A 22,256-nucleotide genomic window follows, 5' to 3' on the forward strand; every position below is an offset into this window, starting at 1 on the left:
ACATCAATATCTTCCAGTGGCCATTTCACAAACCAGTGTGCTGTGGGTTAGGCCACTATAGCGCTGATAGCCTCATATAAAAATAACTGCTGCAGTATAATGCAGAAGGTAACTGAAAAAAATACATGATGAGTGAACAGAAATGATAGTTTTATATAAAGACAACAGCGCTGTTCGATGTGGTCGCGCATTGGCATCCGTAAAAAATGAAGACAGGGCCGAATGCATCCCTGAAAAAACAATAACGTTGACCGATGAGTGTACCATGTTATAAGATTTGGTGGTCATTACGGCTATGTAACATTATGCCTCCCCAGATCGTAACATCTGGGCCACCAAAACGACCATATTCGACAATGTTCCTGTGTGCATTACATGTTTCCATTCCTCGCCATATGAGCTTACATTCGAAACCACTAATCAAACTGAATTTGTTGTCATTCAAGAAGAGCACGTGACCCCACTACTTGTTGGTACAGTCACTACACTCTTGGTACCACTGCAAACTGTGCCGCCGGCGTGCCAGTATCAACGAAACACAAGGTACTGGTCGTCGGGCAAAGAGACCATCTCCATGCAGTCGTCGTGCCAATATGGAACGTGACATTGCATGACTTGCATTCCTATTAAATGTAGTTGCAACTGCATCCGCTGTTTGATTGAGTCCCTTCTTGCCTGTTGCACAATGTAGCGACCATCTGCTGCTGTAGTTGATAGTGGTCGACCGCCTCTTGTCCTTCGGACAGCAGTGTCTGTAATTCGAAACGCTCCCCGTGCATATTAAACAACGCTGTGAGCAACACCGAACTCCTGGCCTACACTCGTCACACGTCATCCTTCTTCAAATTGCCTTTCGGTTCTTCTTCGTGTGAAATCATTCAAATGTTGTCTCTGGGACATGTTGTAATAAAGAACACCAGTACAGTGCACCGTAACTGCTCGCTCATTGATACATAATGTCTTCTCCCGCGTCTTTAGCGGCCTCGTGTGAGGGGCCTGCCACATTTGTTGCTATAGTCCGCTGACCTCACGCCACGTGACGTCAGGGAGACTTTTGGAAAAACGCTACAGCACTTTCATTCATTTCCACCGAGTTGTTAAAACGAGGCGCATTTCAAAACTGAGGTCCATTTGATCATTAAAAAATAGGCTCACGAGAAAAGGTTTTTGTTGACAGTAATAATTTACTTCATATCTACTTTACTTTTCCAAATAATCGTCGTTCACATTTATACACTTTCTGTAACGCTGAACCAGCTGGTAGCGCCAATCTTGAGGTCATTGCTGTTTTGAAATCTCCACGTAGCCACTTTTTAAAATGCAAGAAGAGGAAATAGTCGCTTGATGCAAGGTCGGGACTATACAGAGACTGCTCACAAAGTTCCCAATGAAAATCGTGAAACTTATCCTTGGTTTTGGCAGCGGTGTGAGCGAGTGCGTTGTCGTGAACGAGAATTATGCCAGACGGTAGTTTCCTGCGGCGTCGATTTTGGATCGCGCGTCTGTATGGTTAGCGTTTCACAGTACATGTGAGCTGCAGCTGCTGACCAACGGTCCGTGAAATCAATAAAAACGACTCCATTTTTGTCCCTAAAAAATGTAGCCATCATGTTTCGATTCGAGAACAGAGACTGCTTAATCGTCTTTGGTCTGGGTGAACTTGAATGGTGCGACTGCACTGACCGTTGTTTCGATTCTGCATTGGTGTACGATATCCACGTCTCATCGCCCATAGCTATATGGGACAACAAATCATCTCCATCTTATCTATATCGCTCTAAAAACTGTTGTGCACTGTTTTTGGAACCCACCTCGCATATATCCAAGCTGTTCAGCGACAATCCTGTAAACTTAGGTTCAAGCAATATTTTGGAATTCATTAGCCAGGCCACTAATCGTCAATCGCAGATCACTTCGAAGTTTTGTTTCACTTGATCAATGATGTCGCCGATCCAAATACTGCGTCCGCCACTTTTCTGTTCATCGTGAACTACTGTGCGGCCATTTTGAAATTCTCGACAACATTTTCGAACTTGTTTGTCACTCATTATTTCAGGTCCATACACTAGTCATAACTTACGATTGATTTCAGCGGCTGAATATCCTTTTGCCAGTAAAAATCTTATCACACCGTGCAATTCACAACTGGCGGTACCTACGATTGTCTCGGCCATTACGACCCCCTCTTATCGACTGGCAAACGACTACTAAATCAAATCAGCTCTGCAGTAGTTTTCTAAAGGGGCGGTAGACAGCGCTGTATGCGCGAAACTTCCTCCATGCCCGTCATAACTTAATAATGGTCACCGGACATAAGTTTTGGAATACGCCTGGTATATTATCTTACATTACTTTATCTAGCGGTGTGTTTACGTCACTCAGATCTTATCAAGTCAAATCAAAAAATGGTTCAAATGGCTCTGAGCACTATGGGACTCAACTGCTGAGGTCATTAGTCCCCTAGAACTTAGAACTAGTTAAACCTAACTAACCTAAGGACATCACAAACATCCACACCCGAGGCAGGATTCGAACCTGCGACCGTAGCGGTCTTGCGGTTCCAGACTGCAGCGCCTTTAACCGCACGGCCACTTCGGCCGGCTCTTATCAAGTCAGTCAGTTAAAATGTTGATATGACTGCAGCCACAAAAATGTTTTTGAATGGCTCGTCTAGTAGGGTACTGTATTCCCGTCGTGTGCATACTTCCAGCAGCGATGCTACGATGCGTAGTAGGGGCTCTAACTGCATTGCGTAGTCGCATCGCACGAGTACGGTACTGGTTTAGAGCGCTCGTACTACTGTTTTATTGCACCGTAAATGTAATCGCGTCTCACTGTTACCACGGCTCTTACAAGGACTTTATTTTATTGGATTCTGACGGCTCCATCATGGTGTAGCAATGTCCAGAAACAGTTTTGTACTTGTTAAGAGTCGAGACAGATGCAGGGTTGGCAGGTTTTTTTTTTTTCCCTAAACAAAATCGGGATTCTTACGAAACCTAGACAAAACACAAATAGGCCTAAAAAAAAGAAATGACTTTCATCTGCGTTTTCAAGGCCAGCCTTTGAATAGTCCTATGTGCTGCAATGTATGCGTATTTTTAAAGTAATTTTTTCCGCCATGAGAAGCACTAAAATATGAGCGGCACGCAGTACAGTGAGCATCATGATCATCTTCAACTTTTCTAAGCTACGAGTGAACTTTATACCATTTACGTGCGAGCTTAGTTTTCGACTTCTGTTTCTTTTTCGGCACTGGCACTTCTTTAGTTTCGCTCTCTGATGACGAATCCATATTTGTTGAAATTTTCCACGAAGGAAACTGCACAACACAACCTAGTTCTTCTTGCAGGGAATGGCTGAGCACTATCATCGACTTCTGACTCGGTACTCGAAAACAACAGCCACTGAGTCAGGCTTGCCTAGTTTTCAGTAACTTTTACAAGCCTGCTCCTCAATTTTAAACCCATGATAAATATTTAAAGTTCAAATCATAATGTTATACGAAATATTGTCCATTTTTGTGTGATCGGGATTTTTACCTATTCCGAGAGGATTTAATAGGGAGCCGGGTTTTGAACGGAAAATACGGAGCAATCCCGCCTAAATCGGAATACTTGGCAACCCCGGATTGGTGGAACGTAGTTGACCTGCAGAGAAGGTAGGGTTTTTACCTTGATGGGAGAGGTGTGGCCGGTGGAAAGGGTAGGGGTGCTGTCCTCTGGTGGGTGGCGGAGGCGGTGGCGGTGGCGGCATCATGGCGGGCGGCGGGGGCGGCGGCGGCAGCGGCACGTCTGTGATGCGCGGCGGCCCGCGGTTGTTGATTCTGGTAGGCCGGCCCGGGCGCGCCACCAGAGGCGCCGTCGGCGCTCCGCCCACCTGCACCTGGAACACAGCAACGAGATCGTGAGGGAGACGGTGTGCGGACATTTGCCACGATTTTACCTGCTCTGAGGGGTTGGGTCCCGTGTCTCCCCTTCCTCCACCTCCTCCTCCTCCCCATCGCTTACTGAGCCTTTCCGCTGATTTACTTCACATAGAAGCAGAATCTCTTTGGATTTTCCGCCACGTGTCTAGAGAGAGTTTTGTTGTTGAAACTATTAAATGCATCTCGCATTGAAATCCGCACCAAATTTCGAGCCTCAGTAAAACTTCGCAATCTTGGAGATTTTGCGTTCGTCTAAATTATACTTGCCTTTTTCGGTGCTCCTGCAGCAGCTTTCTGTCCTGTTTTGTGTACCATGGGGGATCAGTTCCGTCTCTTATTAACTTATTTGGTATGAATCTCTCGAGTGCTGATGATACTATTTCTTTGAACTTAAGCCACATACGGTCTTCACTTACATAGTTTGGAAGGATTGGAGATTGTCTCTTAGAAAGACGTCAACCGAATTTTAGTTGCTTTTGTAAATAGATATATTTCGCGTTTAATTTTGGTGAATTTCTTTGTTACGGAATTGAGCCTCGCTACGACTGTGTGTTCTCTAATCCCTGTATCCGTCGTTATGCTCAGGATTATTTGTGGCTAAGAGGTCAAGTGTGTTTTCGTAACCATTTAAAATTTGAATGGCCTCGTGAACTAATTCTTCAAAATAATTTTAAAAAAAGCATTTAGAACAATTACGGAAGTTGTTTTCTATCTACAATATGATCTGAAAATGTATTTTTTGTCAACATTTGGAAGGTAGATTGAAGTCACTGCCAACTATAATTGTATGAGTAGGGTACCTATTTGTGATGAGGCTCAAGTTTTCTTTGAACTGTTCAGCAACTGTTTCATCTGAGACCGTGGATCGGCAAAAGGAGCCAGTTATTAATTTATTCCAGTCACAGGAACTATCTGCTTCAATGTCGCTTGTGAGCTGGAACACACATTACATTATTTTTCCTTAAGTTGTGCTTCTTGTTTCTGTTGTAGTGCAGATCATTACATTTACGGCTTTTCCCTCCAAAACCTAGGATGCTTTCTCTGTGACCCTGTAAATACCAGAACTAAACAATGTAGAACAACAATGTACGTTACAAGCATAGCATTCTGTATCACTTCATTTCCTTATTTCTCACATTTTAAAATTGTACATCGACTTTAGATGATATGTCAATCATAGATCTTCTTATCTCTATTTAGTGAACGTATTTTCAATCATGTTTTGAACATTGTCCCGCTACACTTTATTAACTAATGTTTCGCCGCAAGAGATATCGCATTTTAAAGAGTAAATTAATATGAAGTATGTCGTTCTTCTTTTCAAACATTCACATACCCATTTCTTCTTTCCTTGTTGTCTTTTGGGCATGCAGTTGTAGTAATTAAAGTAGGCACAAATGTAGTGGTCAAAAAGAAATGATTAGCGTACATTCGCAATCTCTTAACATCGTTCCTTTTTTGTTGCTCCCATGGCGATGGACTGTTTCTATCGCAATCAGTAGGCGTGAAAGAAAGCTACCGTACGGACAGAGGAATCTATATTTATACTTGGCAGAACTAATTACATACTGACATAATCGTCGGTATTGCTTTCGTTTTCCAAAAGTTATAAACATTTCGATTTCAGAAAAGAAGCTCTGTACTTGGCCAAGATGTCGAAGAAGAAGGTCCCTTGCGTACTGGTTGTATCGAGTAAGATGTGGAGACGGCGGTTTGAAAGCGGACAGAAGTAGTACGAGGAAGAGCGTCCCTTACCTGAGGCATCGCTACCTGGCGAAGGGGCAAGAGTGGCAAATGTCCGGCGTGGCAAATGTCCGGCATTCAGGGAGACAGCAAGCTACACCCCGTGAGTAAGGGTATGGGATGGCGCGGTTTAAGTCCCAAGCGACATAAGCGGTTGCTTGGGATGCCAAGCTTAGAGGGGCCCCCAAATGTTGAATTTGTATACAAGGAGTGTCATAATTAGAAGCGAAAAATGACCCGAGTAGAAGTACACTATAATACGAGGGCAACTTTTTTTCAAGGTCTGATCGGTGCCGAAACAACAGTGAGAATCAAAAATGTTTTATTTGCTACATGTAGGTAAATCTTCCAGCTACTTCTCTACATTTGAGAGGCAGTGAAATGAAATCCGAACATCTGCGACAACAGGACCATGGAATAGTTCCATGCACAGTGACTGCGCATGACAATCATGTATAAAAGGAGCTGTAATGAGAGAGAGAATCAGATGCGCCAGCAGTCGCAGCATGTTGACGTTACCTGAAAAGGCGCTTTTAGTGAAGCTGTATTATCAAAATGGGGAATGTGCTAGTTGAGCGTTACGATCCTATCGCCATAGGAAGGGGATTCGAACGGGTGAAGGTCCGTTGACAAATGTAGCTGTGGCGAGAATGATTTCGAAGTTCGAAGCCACGGGTTGTTTAGACGAAATACCCCGTAGTGGCCGACCGAGCGCAAGGCGTAATGCTGCTCAGACAGTTCAGGACGAAATGGAGTCTGTAGTAGGTTCGTCTATGCACGGGGAAATCAGCGCTCGTGCAGTCGCACGTCGCACTGGCATTCCGTACACTACTGTTTGGTTGGCACTTAGGCGTACCCCTCGATGCTATCCGTACAAAATCCACCGGCATCATGAACTGTAACCCGGCGATTTAGTGAAGCGGAGGGCATTTGCGGTGTGGGCGTTTCAAAAGATGGCGGAAGATGACGATTGGTTGAGTAACGTGTTGTGGACCGACGAAGCTCATTTCACGCTCCGAGGGTCTGTCAACGCCCACAACTGCAGAATTTGGGCTACCGAAAATCCTAGAACTGTCGTGGAAACTCCATTGCACGACGAGAAAGTCACGGTATGGTTTGGATTTACCACATCTACCGTTATTCGCGGAAATGCGTGATTCTGGTTTTGTAGATGCACCGTGACGGGTGAGAAGTACGCCGATATGTTACAGAATCACATCATCCCCAGCCTGGCTGATAAACACCTGCTGGAACGTACGATGTTTATGCAGGATGGCGCTCCACCCCATATTGCTAGACGCGTGAAAGATCTCTTGCGCGCATCGTTTGGTGATGATCGTGTGCTCAGCCGCCACTTTCGTCATGCTTGGCCTCCCAGGTCCCCAGACCTCTGTCCGTGCGATTATTGACTTTGAAGTCGCAAGTGTATCGTGATCGACCGACATCTATAGGGATGCCTCACCGTAACTCCGGACATGCTTTACAGTGCTGTTCACAACATTATTCCTCGACTACAGCTATTGTTGAGGAATGATGGTGGAAATATTGAGCATTTCCTATAAAGAACATCATCTTTGCTTTGTCTTACTTTGTTATCGGCACATACATTAAAACATTTATCCCACTGGGGGACGAGATGATCAATTCCTGTTTCGTAGAACGCGGTCCACAGCTGCACCCACTCTTGGACTTCCTCGTGCGACTGGAAACGACGTCCACGCATGTCTTTTACAGGTCGCCAAAGATGCGAAAATCATACGATGGAAGATCTGGGCTGTACGGAGGATGTTGTGGTGTTTGCCAACCAAATCGCTGAAGCGTCGCTTTCATCCGACTAGCTGTGTGGGGATAGGGGTTATCGTGTGACAGGATGATCCTGTCCTACAGTATTCCTGGGTGTTTTGACGTTATGGTGCATCGCAGTTTCTGCAACGTGTCCTCACAGTGCTGCGCATTGATTATGGTTCCTCTCTCTGCGAACTCGACGAGCAGAGTGCCCTGCAGTCGAAGAAGACTTTGCTAGAACCTGCGTATACAGCTGTGGATTTCTTTGGTGGAGGAGATGTTGGATGGTTCCACTGTTGGTTTTGCCATTTGCCCTCGGGCTCGAAATGGTGGTACCGCGTAGGATCATGATTATTTTCGTCTTCGACTGAAGCGACTCTCTGCTCATGAAATTCCTCGAGTGTGCAGCGCTATGAAGACAGAATGAGATTTTCACTCTGCAGCGGAGTGTGCGCCGATATGAAACTTCCTGGCAGATTAAAGCTGTATGCCGGACCGAGACTCGAACTCGGGAAGAGCACTTGCCCGCGAAAGACAAAGTCCCGAGTTCGAGTCTCGGTCCGGCACTCAGTTTTAATCTGCCAGGAAGTTTCGCTATGAAGACACTTCTCAGGAACTGCGACATGCCATACTATCAAAACGCCCAGGAATGACGTTGTATAGAATCATCCTGTTGCACGATAACGCCCACGCCCACACTGCCAATCGGATACGCTTCAACGAATTTGTTGGCAAACACTGCAACATCCTTCGTACAGTCCGGATATTTCATTGTGGGTTTTGACATCTTTGGCGACCTTTAGAAAGACACTCATGGACGTCGGTTTCATTCAGATAAGGAAGTGCAAGAGTGGGTGCGGTTGTCGCTCCGTCAGCGGCCGACTGCGTTCTATGAAACAAGGACTGATCGTTAGGGCTCCTAGTGGGATAAATGTCTTAATGCGTGTGGTAATTGCTTTGAATGGAACCATTTCCTAGTGCCGTTGTGGCGGGTGTTCGATTTTCATTTGACTGCCCCTTATGGTCGCAACGTTTCACTAACTTGGCAATATCCATATAATACACTCCTGGAAATGGAAAAAAGAACACATTGACACCGGTGTATCAGACCCACCATACTTGCTCCGGACACTGCGAGAGGGCTGTACAAGCAATGATCACACGCACGGCACAGCGGACACACCAGGACCCGCGATGTTGGCCGTCGAATGGCGCTAGCTGCGCAGCATTTGTGCACCGCCGCCGTCAGTGTCAGCCAGTTTGCCGTGGCATACGGAGCTCCATCGCAGTCTTTAACACTGGTAGCATGCCGCGACAGCGTGGACGTGAACCGTATGTGCAGTTGACGGACTTTGAGCGAGGGCGTATAGTGGGCATGCGGGAGGCCGGGTGGACGTACCGCCGAATTGCTCAACACGTGGGGCGTGAGGTCTCCACAGTACATCGATGTTGTCGCCAGTGGTCGGCGGAAGGTGCACGTGCCCGTCGACCTGGGACCGGACCGCAGCGACGCACGGATGCACGCCAAGACCGTAGGATCCTACGCAGTGCCGTAGGGGACCGCACCGCCACTTCCCAGCAAATTAGGGACACTGTTGCTCCTGGGGTATCGGCGAGGACCATTCGCAACCGTCTCCATGAAGCTGGGCTACGGTCCCGCACACCGTTAGGCCGTCTTCCGCTCACGCCCCAACATCGTGCAGCCCGCCTCCAGTGGTGTCGCGACAGGCGTGAATGGAGGGACGAATGGAGACGTGTCGTCTTCAGCGATGAGAGTCGCTTCTGCCTTGGTGCCAATGATGGTCGTATGCGTGTTTGGCGCCGTGCAGGTGAGCGCCACAATCAGGACTGCATACGACCGAGGCACACAGGGCCAACACCCGGCATCATGGTGTGGGGAGCGATCTCCTACACTGGCCGTACACCACTGGTGATCGTCGAGGGGACACTGAATAGTGCACGGTACATCCAAACCGTTATCGAACCCATCGTTCTACCATTCCTAGACCGGCAAGGGAACTTGCTGTTCCAACAGGACAATGCACGTCCGCATGTATCCCGTGCCACCCAACGTGCTCTAGAAGGTGTAAGTCAACTACCCTGGCCAGCAAGATCTCCGGATCTGTCCCCCATTGAGCATGTTTGGGACTGGATGGAGCGTCGTCTCACGCGGTCTGCACGTCCAGCACGAACGCTGGTCCAGCTGAGGCGCCAGGTGGAAATGGCATGGCAAGCCGTTCCACAGGACTACATCCAGCATCTCTACGATCGTCTCCATGGGAGAATAGCAGCCTGCATTGCTGCGAAAGGTGGATATACACTGTACTAGTGCCGACATTGTGCATGCTCTGTTGCCTGTGTCTATGTGCCTGTGGTTCTGTCAGTGTGATCATGTGATGTATCTGACCCCAGGAATGTGTCAATAAAGTTTCCCCTTCCTGGGACAATGAATTCACGGTGTTCTTATTTCAATTTCCAGGAGTGTATATCCATATAATAGAAGGCAGCCACTTGAGCTTTCCGCTCTTCGCCGGTATGCAGCTCGTTATCTTGCCAAAATGCGGTTCATGTGTGCAAAGAGATGAAAATTGGAGGAAACCGAGTCCGGGCTGTATGGTGGCTGGTCAAACACTTCTCTTCTAAAACGCCGAGGGAGCGTCTCTGTTGATGCCGCAGGGTGCGGCTGAGCAATGGCATGCTGGAGTAGAATGCCTGATGGCAACATTCCTCTTCACTTGCTCTGAATTGTCCTTTGCAGACGATTTTCTCGGATCGCCGCATCTACTTGCTGAAAATGCTCCTCGGTTGACACTCGTTACCTTCCCTGACAGCTTGCATCACGAATGTTTGTACGTCCTGCTACAAAGTTCCTGCACCATTGCCACACTTTGCTATCCTGCGTGACAGTTACGTTACGTGGGCTGCCTGAAATCAGGCGGAACCCCCCAAATCGAATGACAGCAGAATTTACACATGGCGGGAGACTACTGTTCTAGGCATCTTTACAGGTTCACTATAGGCTCAGAACTGAAAAGTGCGACGTGACGCGACCGACGGGCACAGTAGAGATACCGCGCAACGTATCTGCACAAAGCTTCATCGGATTTTCACTGTGGTTTTAATTTTGCAACCGATAAGGACCTTGAAGAAAAAATTCACCATAGAACCACAAACTATCCAGGAACAATAGCTGCGTAAACGAGCCATTTGCGAGATAACTGCGAATGTGTGGTTACAAGCCGCCACTGACTTCAGTATCAAATGTCATAATTAGTGTAAATGTATTCGAAAAGTAAACTTTTCGCTTACGTTTTCATCTAATTTATGGGGTTGGGTGAAAGGAGTTTTTCGAAACTGAAGTTGATAAAGTCACACCGCAGGCCAATACTTCGTCAAAGACGACTGTGTGCACTGTCAGTTTTAACCATTAAAATCGATACCTTCGAAGTCAGTACGTTCAGATACTATTTTTAAAAATTTTGCTGCGTAAAAGGCTAGAAAAATATCGGTATAATGTTCCTACTAATGGGAAAAGTTGCCTGTATATATACTGAATAACTGAATAACACGACTTTATTAACAGAATTTATCTCGTTTGTATCACACACATATTTCAGTGGCATACATAAAAATTTTGACCATATTTATCAATTTTTAACTACTTTTGGGGCAAATTTTCTAACATTTAGCTACTTACTGTTGAGTTTTCTTCAAATGTACTGTAATAGACAGCTTACACAGTTAGTGTCTTAGGTTTACACGTCAACATAAAATTAGATGATTTTTCTGTGTTCTTGTCCCACTTTTCTCGATGAAACGCAAAATAACTTTTAAATTATAGAATGAAAAAGACCCATTATTGAACTGTAGAATGACAGAAATTTTATATTTCATTCCTTCCACTCATTTTAATAGATAGCACGTTCGATTGAAGCAAGAACAATACAATAGGTCTTATTTTTTGTGCTTCCAATAAAGATTTCAAAGATTTCAGAAATTGCTTTAAATGGAAATGAGTTATTTCCTCTTACAACATTTAGCAGTGGAATAACATTTAGAACTTTATTTATATTACAAAAAATTTCTATGTAGAAATTATTTTAAAAGAAAAACAATCAACTTCCACAAAACTGGATTTCGATATATTTTCAAGATTTTACAAAGAACTCAAGGAAAAACAATGTCTGAGAACGGCGGTAGAACAGAGGGGCCAAACGTATGAAGGAGAGAGGGAAGGTGAGGGGGGCCTTGCTATTCATGTTGTATATTAATGACCTTGCAGACAATATTAATACAAGGGCGTGTTGAAAGTACTGCCTCCGAATTTTTAATGTGAAATTCTTAAAGCTTTTTAAATAAAACAGACGTTATTAACATTCTACATCTTTATTCTCGTGTCTACATATTTTCAGTCCTCTGCCGCTAGAGGTCTCTGATATGTAGCGTGTAACATGATAGTGTGTGACGTAACTATGTGCGTGAGAAACAGCGTAATGTAATTGAGTTTCGAATCCCGAGAGTTCGTCCATACACGGAGCACCCTCTGCTCCAGCACGACAATGCCTGTCCAGACACGAGCGCTGCGACATCTGCGACAATCTGACGCCTCGGATTCACTGTCATCGATCATCCTCCATACAATCCCGACTTCGCCCATTTCGATTTCAATCTGTTTCCAGAACTTGAATAACACCTTCGAGGACTTCACTTTGACAGAGCTGAAGCGGTGGAAACAGATGTGAGGTTATGGCTCCAACGAAGTCAAACATTCTTCAGTGACGGTATCAACAAACTGGTCACTCGTTCGCCTCTTCGCTAGGGTGACTATTCTGGGAAATAAATGTGTAGATGTGAAGAAGAAAGATGTATAATGTTTGTTTTATTTAAAAGCTTTGAAATCTTTCACTTAAGAAATTCGGAGGCATTACTTGTCAGCGCACCCTAGTAGTATCGCCAGACTTTTTCGCACGTTATGCAGCTCTCCACGTGGTTTCGGGGCTATAGTCGAATGATATCTTGCCACGATATTTCGGCTGGCAACCGTTCAGCCGTGTTCAGCTGAGTGTTTTAAACCGCAGAATCTACAGTATATGCACTTGGAAAGTTCTATAGCTTTTTACATTAAAATCTAATAAACATATGCTTTGTACGAAATCTACAAGTTTTTAATCAGTAGTAATGGACACACACACACACACACACACACACACACACACGCGCGCGCGCGCGCGCACACACCTGCTCGCGCGCCACATATTAAGTTTTTGTCTAAGTTCATAACGTTTTTTGTTTTGCGCCTTGGTATTCCGTTTGCTGTGGGTTTATTCATCGATTGTCATTTTTTATTTGTAGGTAATTATTGCTGTCTGGTCTACATATTGTCATTTTTGTCATCTGGAGATGCTGAATGGAGCTGTGGGCGCTAGAAAATGGAGAAATAAGAACATTTCCGATATGTTATTCTGTTTGAGTTCAGTAGAGGGGTGACGGCAGAGGAGGCAACCAGAAACATTTGAACCGTGTGCGGGGATAATTCCATTGGGCAGAGAGCGGAAAGAAACTGGTTTTCTCCTTTTAAGGAGGATCGTTTTGACATTAGTGACTCCACACGCAGGAAGACTTTCGGGGTTTAATGAAGATCGTTTACGCATTAATCCACAATGATCCACATCACTGTACTCGAGAACTGGCAAACGGGATGCACTGTGCGACATTTTCATGCAACGAGAATGGGTACCGCATGCTCTGAGCCAAAATAACAAAAAACAGCGGGTGGCCATCGTCCATCTCTGCTTGTTCGTCATCAGTTGGCTCGTGAACAACCTCGCATTCGGGAGGACGACGGTTCAATCCCGTCTCCGGCCATCCTGATTTAGGTTTTCCGTAATTTCCCTAAATCGTTTCAGGCAAATGCCGGGATGGTTCCTTTGAAAGGGCACGGCCGATTTCCTTCTCAATCCTTCCCTAACCCGAGCTTGCGCTCCGTCTCTAATGACCTCGTTGTCGACGGGACGTTAAACACTAACCACCACCACCATCGTGAACAACATCGACCATCAGAATCCGGTATCGTTACTGGTGACGAGAAATAATGTCTTTATGCTAACGTAAGAAAAAGAAAGGAATGATTGAGCCCAAACAAAGAAACAACTTCCCTGCACCAAGGCCTGCGCGCATCCTCAAAAGATAACGTTATTCATCTGGTGGAACAGTGACGGCGTGGTGTACTAAGAATTGCTTCTCCGAGGTGTAACTATCACTGTTGACAATTACTGTCAACAACCGAAACGTCTAGCAGACGCAATCCAAGAACAACGACCAGGAAGATAGCGTGAAGTGATGCTACTCCACGATAAAGTACACCCGCATTCTGATAGACTGACAAAACACTGTACGGTACTTGGGTTGGGAAGTCATTCCGCTCCCACCTTATTCACCTGATCTTGCGCCTTCCGATTTTCATCTTTTCTACCCTGTGACGAGCAGCCCTCAAGGAACTTCATTTCCGGATGAAAATGCACTCCAAACATGGCTCGACGAGTACTTCGCACCAAAACCACGGATTTCTACAGTTACGAGATCGAAAAGTTACCCGAGCGTTGGTGGACAGTTGTAAAAAGTGAATGAGAATATATAATTGATAACTAAAGTTTCTGTTATTTGTATCTGTTGATATTTATTAAACTTACGGAGAAAAACGCTACGAACTTACGCACCAAACTAACGGTACATGAATATTCATATACAAAATAATGGTTAAATACACCTGCCACTGTAATTCATGAAAATATGACAAATAATCACTAGAAAAGTTTCTTGGACAAAGAAAAAAGGCATCCAAACAGCTTGATGATACAATATAAATAAAAATATTACTTGAACTGGTTTACAGCCACAATTATTCTAATTCTTTGGTACTGGGTTTCAAGTATTCCTTCATACTGTACAAACATACTGTGCGCAAGTTCTATCTAATTTTTCTTTTGAAGACTGGTAATGCTTCTACGTATTTTATACTCTCAGACAGACTGTTGAATAATGAGCATAATAACTTTGCAGAATCTTTATCAGGAAGTTTGTGTCTTGTAATGTTGATATACACTGGAGAGCCAAAAAACCTGATACACCTGCCTAATATCGTGTAGAACCCCCGCGAGCACGTGGAAGTGCCGCAACACGACGTGGCATGGACGCTACTTATGTCTGAAGTATTGCTGGAGGGAAATGACACCATGAATCTTGCAGGGCTGTCCATAAATCCGGAAGAGTACGGGGGGGTAGAGATCTCTTCTGAACAACACGTTGCAAGGCATTGCAGATATGCTAAATAATATTCATGTCTGGGGAGTTTAGTGGCCAGCGAAAGTAATTAAACTTGGAAGAATGTTCCTGGAGCCACTCTGTAGCAATTTCGGGCATGTGGGGTGTCGCATTGCCCTGCTGTAATTGCCGAAGTCCGTCGGAATGCACAATGGATATGAAAGGATGAAGGTGATCAGACAGGATGCTTACGTACGTATCACCTGTCAGAGTCGTATCTAGATGTATCAGGGGTCCCATATCACTCCAACCGCACACGCCCCAAACCATTACAGAGGCCCCACCAGCTTGAACAGTTCCCCGCTGACATGCAGGGTCCATGGATTCATGAGGTTGCCTCCATACCCGTTCACGTCCATCCGCTCGATACAATTTGAAACGAGAATCGTCCGTCCAGGAAACAGGTTTCCAATTATCAACAGTCCAATGTCGGTGTTGACAGGCCAAGGCGAGGCGTAAAGCTTTGTCTCGCGCAGTCATTGAGGGTACACGAGTGGGCCTTCGGCTCCGAAAGCCCGTATCGATGATGCTTCGTTGAATGGTTCGCACGCTGATACTTTTTCATGGTCCAGCACTGAAATATACAGCAATTTTCGGAAGGGCTGCACTTCTGTCACGTTAAACGATTCTCTTCAGTCGTCGTTGGTCCCGTTCTTACAGAATCTTTTTACGGCCACAGCGATGTCGGAGATTTGATGTTTTACCGGATTCCTGATACTCACTGTAAATCTGTGAAATTGTCGTGCGGGAAAATCCCCACTTCATCGCTACCTCTGAGAAGATGTGACCCATCGCTCTTGCACCGACTCTAACACCACGTCCAAACTCACTTAAATCTTAATACTTGCCGTTGTAGCAACTACCGATCTAGCAACTGCGCCAGAACTCGTTGTCTTATATGGGAGTTGCCAACCGCAGCGCCGTATTCTGCGTATTTACATATCTCTGTAATTGAATACGCATGCCTATACCAGTTTCTTTGGCGCTTCAGTGTAATAATTATTTTTGTCTCTTGTATGATAATCGTGAACTTCTCTCTTTAACATAAGCACACGATTTACTTTTAATATGAACCTTTCATATCCGTACGTGGAGGGAAGCATTTTATATTCCATAAAATTATTTCTGCAAGACTCTCTAGACGAGTTTCCCAGTACATCTTACTGTTCTCTTATGCACCTTTGACAGTCAATTTATACCGTGTATATTTGCAGCTTTAGTCCATATTATTATACATTACAACAAACGCGAGTCAATTAACGCAACTGGATTGAATCCAAAATTTTGGAGGTTTTTGTCACTAATTTCAATTTTACAAAAGTTTATTGTTCCTGGCATCTGTCGAAAGGAACAATTTTTAAAAGCACGTTTTTACCTATAATCCATGCTGTCAGAAAAGATGTAAACAAGTTCTCCCTATTGATATGTTACCATCTGTTCACTAAATTAATGATAAAGTACTGCAATCTCCCCGTTGTGTAATTTCTTAATTCAGCATCTAGCTTCCCAACACGCTGTCTCAAGACATCATATCTTATACTACGCCTTTTCAAGAGCACGTACAGACTACTACACATAAAACCTATAAAAATTGGGTTCTACAATTCAGAAAAGCAAAATGTATAATTGCAGCGACTTCACCTGTATCCTGTATGTCATACAAACGTGTGTCCTCAGCCACACACAAATCGGTAAAATCACATGACGCGAAAGCAGCGCAGTTAGTGCAGCAAATACGAAACAACCATGACATCTGATCAAAAATTTCTAACTTTCTGCGATATGGACACTGCTCTCGCGCCTCGTGGCTTTCCTGCATTTCAGTTGGCTTCTGGTTGAAGTTTGTGTCCAGCTAGTTGGATATAGCACAGTCCTGTGTATTTCATAACGCTTGTTTTCCTGTATTCTAGGGTCAAGTTCTAAGAGTTCCTATGAGTGATAATCTTCACTCATGAAAACACTTGTTTTGAACTATAATTTATTAAAATGGCATATCAGGACGTGAGGCTTCGAATAAGTAAATCTAACCCGTTCGTGTTCATATAGTAATATTTCTGCAGTACACATTGAAGACGATACGGTATTTACACCTAAACTGTCACAAATCACAAGCTGTGTCATTGTTTCGAAACATGTGGTGGTTCATTTGTTTCGGAACAGTCAGACGTTTCAGTTTGCTCACCTGTACTGGATATTGCTGGTACACGTAGCTAAGTTTGTACCAAAAATTGGTGCGGAGGCGCATACGCATATGTTACACATGCATGAGCCCCCTCTACCGAATTTAGTGCCCTCTTAGATATTGCTCCAACTGAGGTGCGCTGGCGCATGCGTAATGGTAATATTACACGCACGCTCTCTGGCGGAATGCGGGCCCGCGGAGTTAAAATTCAAGTGTCAATACAGTAAAATTAATTATCGCTAGAGCTGTCATAAGGAGTAAAATATTTTCTTTCAGAAGATATTAAAGAAATCATCGGGTCCTACGCCTTACCCATTTGAAAGCCGCCATCACGATTAATAAGAACTTTCACCAACCGTATTTCTACAGATTCCTTAATAATTGAATTCCAGAAGGATCTCGTCGCAGCCAAAATTTCCGTGGCAGAATAATCCATAGAATGTCCTGTGGAGCTACAATGCTCGGCTATGGCTGACTTACTGGGCAGAGAAATGCAAGTGTGGCGATCGTGTTCAGTGCACCTTTCACGTACTGTGCGCGTGGTCTGACCAATGTAGGCCTTGACACAGTGGCATGATATTCCAGCTTCCCGTAATCCCAAATCATTCTTCTACGAATCGAGCACAGCTCTTTTTAGGGAGCAGGGAGATGAGGTTAACACAATGTTTCTATAAGATTCTGTCCAATTTCGACGTAAAATTGTCGACATATAGGAGGAACGCTTTGGTCTTCAACAGTTGCTTCTCTTTTTGATCTTGACAGTGGTCGCGTTTCTTCCTTCTTACAACTGTGTTGATGCAATTGGAAAAATATCCATTAGCTTTGAACACAGACTGTAGATGTTCCAGCCGCTTTGTAAGGCTGTCTCTATCAGACACAAATGTACCTGGTGGGCCATCCAGCTTCGAAGAATGCCCATAGTTTGTGAAGGGTGGTGGCAACTAGACGCCTCAGACACAAGACATTGAAGATCTGCCTCGTAGCGGTCTCTGGGACCAACAACATCAGATGCTGGCTGTTACCTACAAATTATGGCTCGTATGTAGACCGAGGACAATACAACAAAATTATATCCTTTCCTTCTGGAGGTAATTATGAGTGCTGCGTCGATCCAAACACTATGCAAGTATCTCCGCGCGATCTGTTTGGCGTGATTTTAAGAATGTGCAAAGATGTGCGTTTTCGAACAGACTGCCCTTATGTTGGTTATTGGTTTGTTTTTATTTTACAGTAAAGCGATTTTCTTTTAAATTTTGTAAGCCTTATTCTTTCATTCCCTTCTTTGAAGCAGAGCCCATAGATGGTGCAAAACTTGTTATGAGCAGTTTATTTAAGTAGCTGGGATTTACACTGAGGTGACAAAAATCATGGAACACTTCTTACTATCGTGTCGGACCACCTTTTGTCCGGCGTACTCAGCAAATCGTTCGAAGTCCCCTACAAAGATATTGTGCCATGCTGCCTCTACAGTCGTCCATAAGTGTTATAGTGTTGCCGGTGCAGGGTTTTGTGCACGGACTGACCTCGCCATTATGTCCCATAAATATTCGAAGGGGTTCATGTCAGGCGATCTGGATGGCCAAATGATTGACACGAACTGCCCAGAATGTTCTCCAAAACAACTGCGAACGACTGTAGCCCGGTCATATGGCACATTGTCATTCATAAAAATTGCATCGTTGTTTGGGAATATAACGTCTGAATGGCTGCAAATGGTCTCCAAGTATCCGAACATAACCATTTCCAGTCAATAACCGGTTCAGTTGCACCAGCGGACCCAGCCCATTCCATGTAAACACTGCCCACACCATTATGGAGCCACCACCAGTGTCCACAGCGCCTTATCGACAGCTAGGGTCCATGGCTTCGTGGGGTATGCGTCACACTCGAACCCTTCCATCGGCTCTTACCAACTGAAATCGGAACTCATCTGACGAGGTCACGGTTTTCCAGTCGTCTAGGGCCCAACCGATATGGTCACGAGCCCTGGAGAGGCGCTGCAGGCGACGTCGTGCTGTTAACAAAGGCACTCACGTCGGTCGCCTGCTGCCATAGCCCGTTAACGCCAAATTTTCCCGTACTGTCCTAACGAGTACGTTCATCGTACGGCCTCCATTGATTTCTGCAGTTATTTCACGCAGTGTAGCTTGTCTGTTAGCACTAACAATTCTGCACAAATGGCGCTGCTCTCTGTCGTTAAATGAAGGCCTTTGGCCTCAGCGTTGTCCGTGATGTGAGATAACACCTGAAATGTGCCGTTCTCGGTACACTCTTGACCCTGTGGATCTCGGAATAATGAATTTTCTAATGATTTCCCTAATGTATGTTCCATGCGTCTAGTTCCAACTACCATTCCGCATTCAGAGTCTTTTAATTCCCGTCTTACGGCCATAATCAAGTCGGGAACCTTTCCACTTCAATCACCTGAGTACAAACGATAGCTCCACCAATGTACTGCCCATTCATACCTTGTGTGCGCGATACAGCCACCATCTTTATAAAAGCATATCGCTACCCCATGAATTCTGTCGCCTCAGTGTATACGCTGACGTCTCGATACAGATGTTTGTTTATGTGATTTGTAGTTGACAACAAAAACGCGTATGAAAGGACTCAATGAATTCAACACAAAGAAACGATCTTTATTTGCAGTCACGACCGTGGCTAGAATTCAGAGCTTGGCAGCATACAGGTTCGATAGGCGTCCACAGGGGTTGCAGACTTTTAGTGACCAGATACAAGTTTTCAACTCGAAGAAGGAAGATTAGTGTTCAACGTTCAGTCAACGGCGAGCAAATTAGACGTGAAGCACAAGCTCGGGTTGAACAAGGATGGCGAATGAAATAGGACGTGTTAAAAGAGCCATTGCAGCAATCGTCAAAATCGCTTTAAGGAAATCGTGTGGAACCTAAACCTACGAGTTGTGACAGTGATATGAAACCCTGTCACAGGGATATGTCAGCCTAATGTCTCAACCACTGCATCACTTTGATCAGTGTTTTTCTCCATAGATGCTCCTTCCAAGCAGGATTAGTTTCGATCAATTTTATTATGTTATAAAGATGCAGTTGATTGAAACGAGTGAAATATTAGAAAATTTTGTTGCTCAATAAGTAAATCCGCCTTCTTAGATAGTGTCGTTACCGTTCTAAGTCACTAAAACACATCGTGGTATTCCCTGCTTCCAGGAAAGCACCTACATATGTACCATGGCCGACACTTTCCTCTTACCTTGCCCATTAATCTGATTTTAAAATAATGTAAATTCCTATACAATACATTTCTCATTGTTATTGCTGGTTTCAATTTTACTTTTATTCTGCTACTTCACAGTCCCAATTTTTATTATTCTGTTTAGTTTTATTTGAATAATTTCCGGCTATTTTACGGCATTTCTATGACACTGTATCACAGCCACAGCTGTTCAATACTATCAGGATTAAATAATCAAATAAATCATCAAATACATGAGCAAAAAGTTATTTTGTATATAACATATTGCCAAGGCTAATTTGTGCATGAAATGTTTCAGAAGAAATATCGGGTTGGCCGGCCGCGGTGGCCGTGCGGTTCTGGCGCTGCAGTCCGGAACCGCGGGGCTGCTACGGTCGCAGGTTCGAGTCCTGCCTCGGGCATGGGTGTGTGTGATGTCCTTAGGTTAGTTAGGTTTAAGTAGTTCTAAGTTCTAGGGGACTTATGACCTAAGATGTTGAGTCCCATAGTGCTCAGAGCCATTTGAACCATTTTGAAATATCGGGTTGCTATAACTGATGTGCAGCTACTCACAGAGATCTAGTGTGCGCTGAAATTATCGTATGGCAGCGAAACTTTGTATATATTCTAATGCGTTAATGCGCAACTGATTTACACCAAAAACATTTTTCCAAGGTTCGCTCTAACCGTCCGGACAACGACAGAAACGTCATTAATGGTAGGAAAATCAGTTTTAGACGTAGATGCAGCCCGATAATCCAGCAGCAAGTTACGTGTGAGTCTACTGAAACACGCAATGGATATGACTTCAAATATTTCTGACATTTATTAATTTCCAAAAATCTTTCGACTCCTTTCGAGAAACAATGTGCTGAAAGTACTCGAAAGAGAAGCAATGTAATCTGCAGCACTGATTCTTTGTGAAAAACCCACAGTTTAAATTAGATAGCATCAAGAATGTGGAAACTGTAATTCAAAAATATTGTTAAGATGGCTTCATTCTATCAAACTATTTTCTACTGTTAGTAGACATTTTAAACGACGGTAGAGAGATGCAGCCATAACAAGCACCAACATTTCTTAATATGTTGCTCGACTCTTCATACAGTGCAGCTTCGCAGATTTTTAACAGTAAACCTCCCCATAAAACATAACTCCTGACTTGTAACATCCGCCACTGGGATGGATTGAGCGTATCTCCGACGTTCCCGTACTTACTGTTCCTGTGCTTACTGAATGAACTCGTGACTGGAGGCGCTGCTCTTCTTTGTCTCCACTATTAATCTTACCTGCTAACGGTCCAAAACAGACGATCAGTGCTGTTCGGAAGAAGGATTAGTTAGCTAGCCTTAACCGCCCGGTTAGCCGAGCGGTCTAACGCACTGCTTTCCGGGCGGGAAGGCGTGCCGGTCCGCGGCACGAATCCTCCCTGCGGATTAATGTCGAGGTTCGCTCTGTCAGCCAGTCTGTAGATGGTTTTTAAGGCGGTTTTTCATCTGCCTCGGCGAATGCGGGTTGGTTCCCCTTATTCCGCCTCAGTTACACTATGTCGGCGATCGCTGCCCAAACACTTTCTCCACGTACGCGTAAACCATCATTACTCTACCACGCAAACATTGGGGTTACACTCGTCTGGTGTGAGACGTTCCTGGGGGGGTCCACTGGGGGCCGAACCGCACAATAACCCTGGGTTTGGCGTGGGGCGGCGGTGGGGTGAGTGGACTGCTGTAACCTGTTGTGGGGTTGTGAATCACTGAGGGCTACGTCGGGGACGAAGCCTCTCCGTCGTTTCTAGGTCCCCAGTTCCATACAATACAATAGGTAGCCTCTCCGTGTGTGAATTACATTTTCTTTGATTGTTCCCAATTATTCTCAGTTTGGCATCTCTCTTTCCTGCAACTCGTTGTTGTTTTCTTTTTTTCCATTCCGTTTTAATTCGTTGCGTACCATATTAAGCTATTTTACTGTTGTGACTGTTTCCGAAGATTGATCGTAAATAGTCCAGCCTAACACAAACGTAATCTGTCGCCTGTTTATGTGCAGCGCGCTACATTTGTGTAAGTCAGTGTCAATTGCAAATTAAAC

General features: G+C 44.6%; 1 protein-coding gene across 2 annotated transcripts in view; it reads right to left on the bottom strand.

The window, feature by feature from the left end:
• Positions 1-22,256, bottom strand: part of LOC126248761 (mucin-6-like) — a 292,688-nt gene that overhangs the window by 100,062 nt on the left and 170,370 nt on the right. For both annotated transcript variants that reach the window (XM_049950115.1, XM_049950114.1), the window contains exon 3: positions 3,675-3,885. In XM_049950115.1, the coding sequence (XP_049806072.1) occupies positions 3,675-3,885 (211 nt within the window). The remainder of the gene's footprint in view (positions 1-3,674; positions 3,886-22,256) is intronic.

The sequence above is a fragment of the Schistocerca nitens genome, chromosome 3 (assembly GCF_023898315.1).
Source record: "Schistocerca nitens isolate TAMUIC-IGC-003100 chromosome 3, iqSchNite1.1, whole genome shotgun sequence".
NCBI classification, from domain to species: Eukaryota; Metazoa; Arthropoda; class Insecta; order Orthoptera; family Acrididae; genus Schistocerca; species Schistocerca nitens.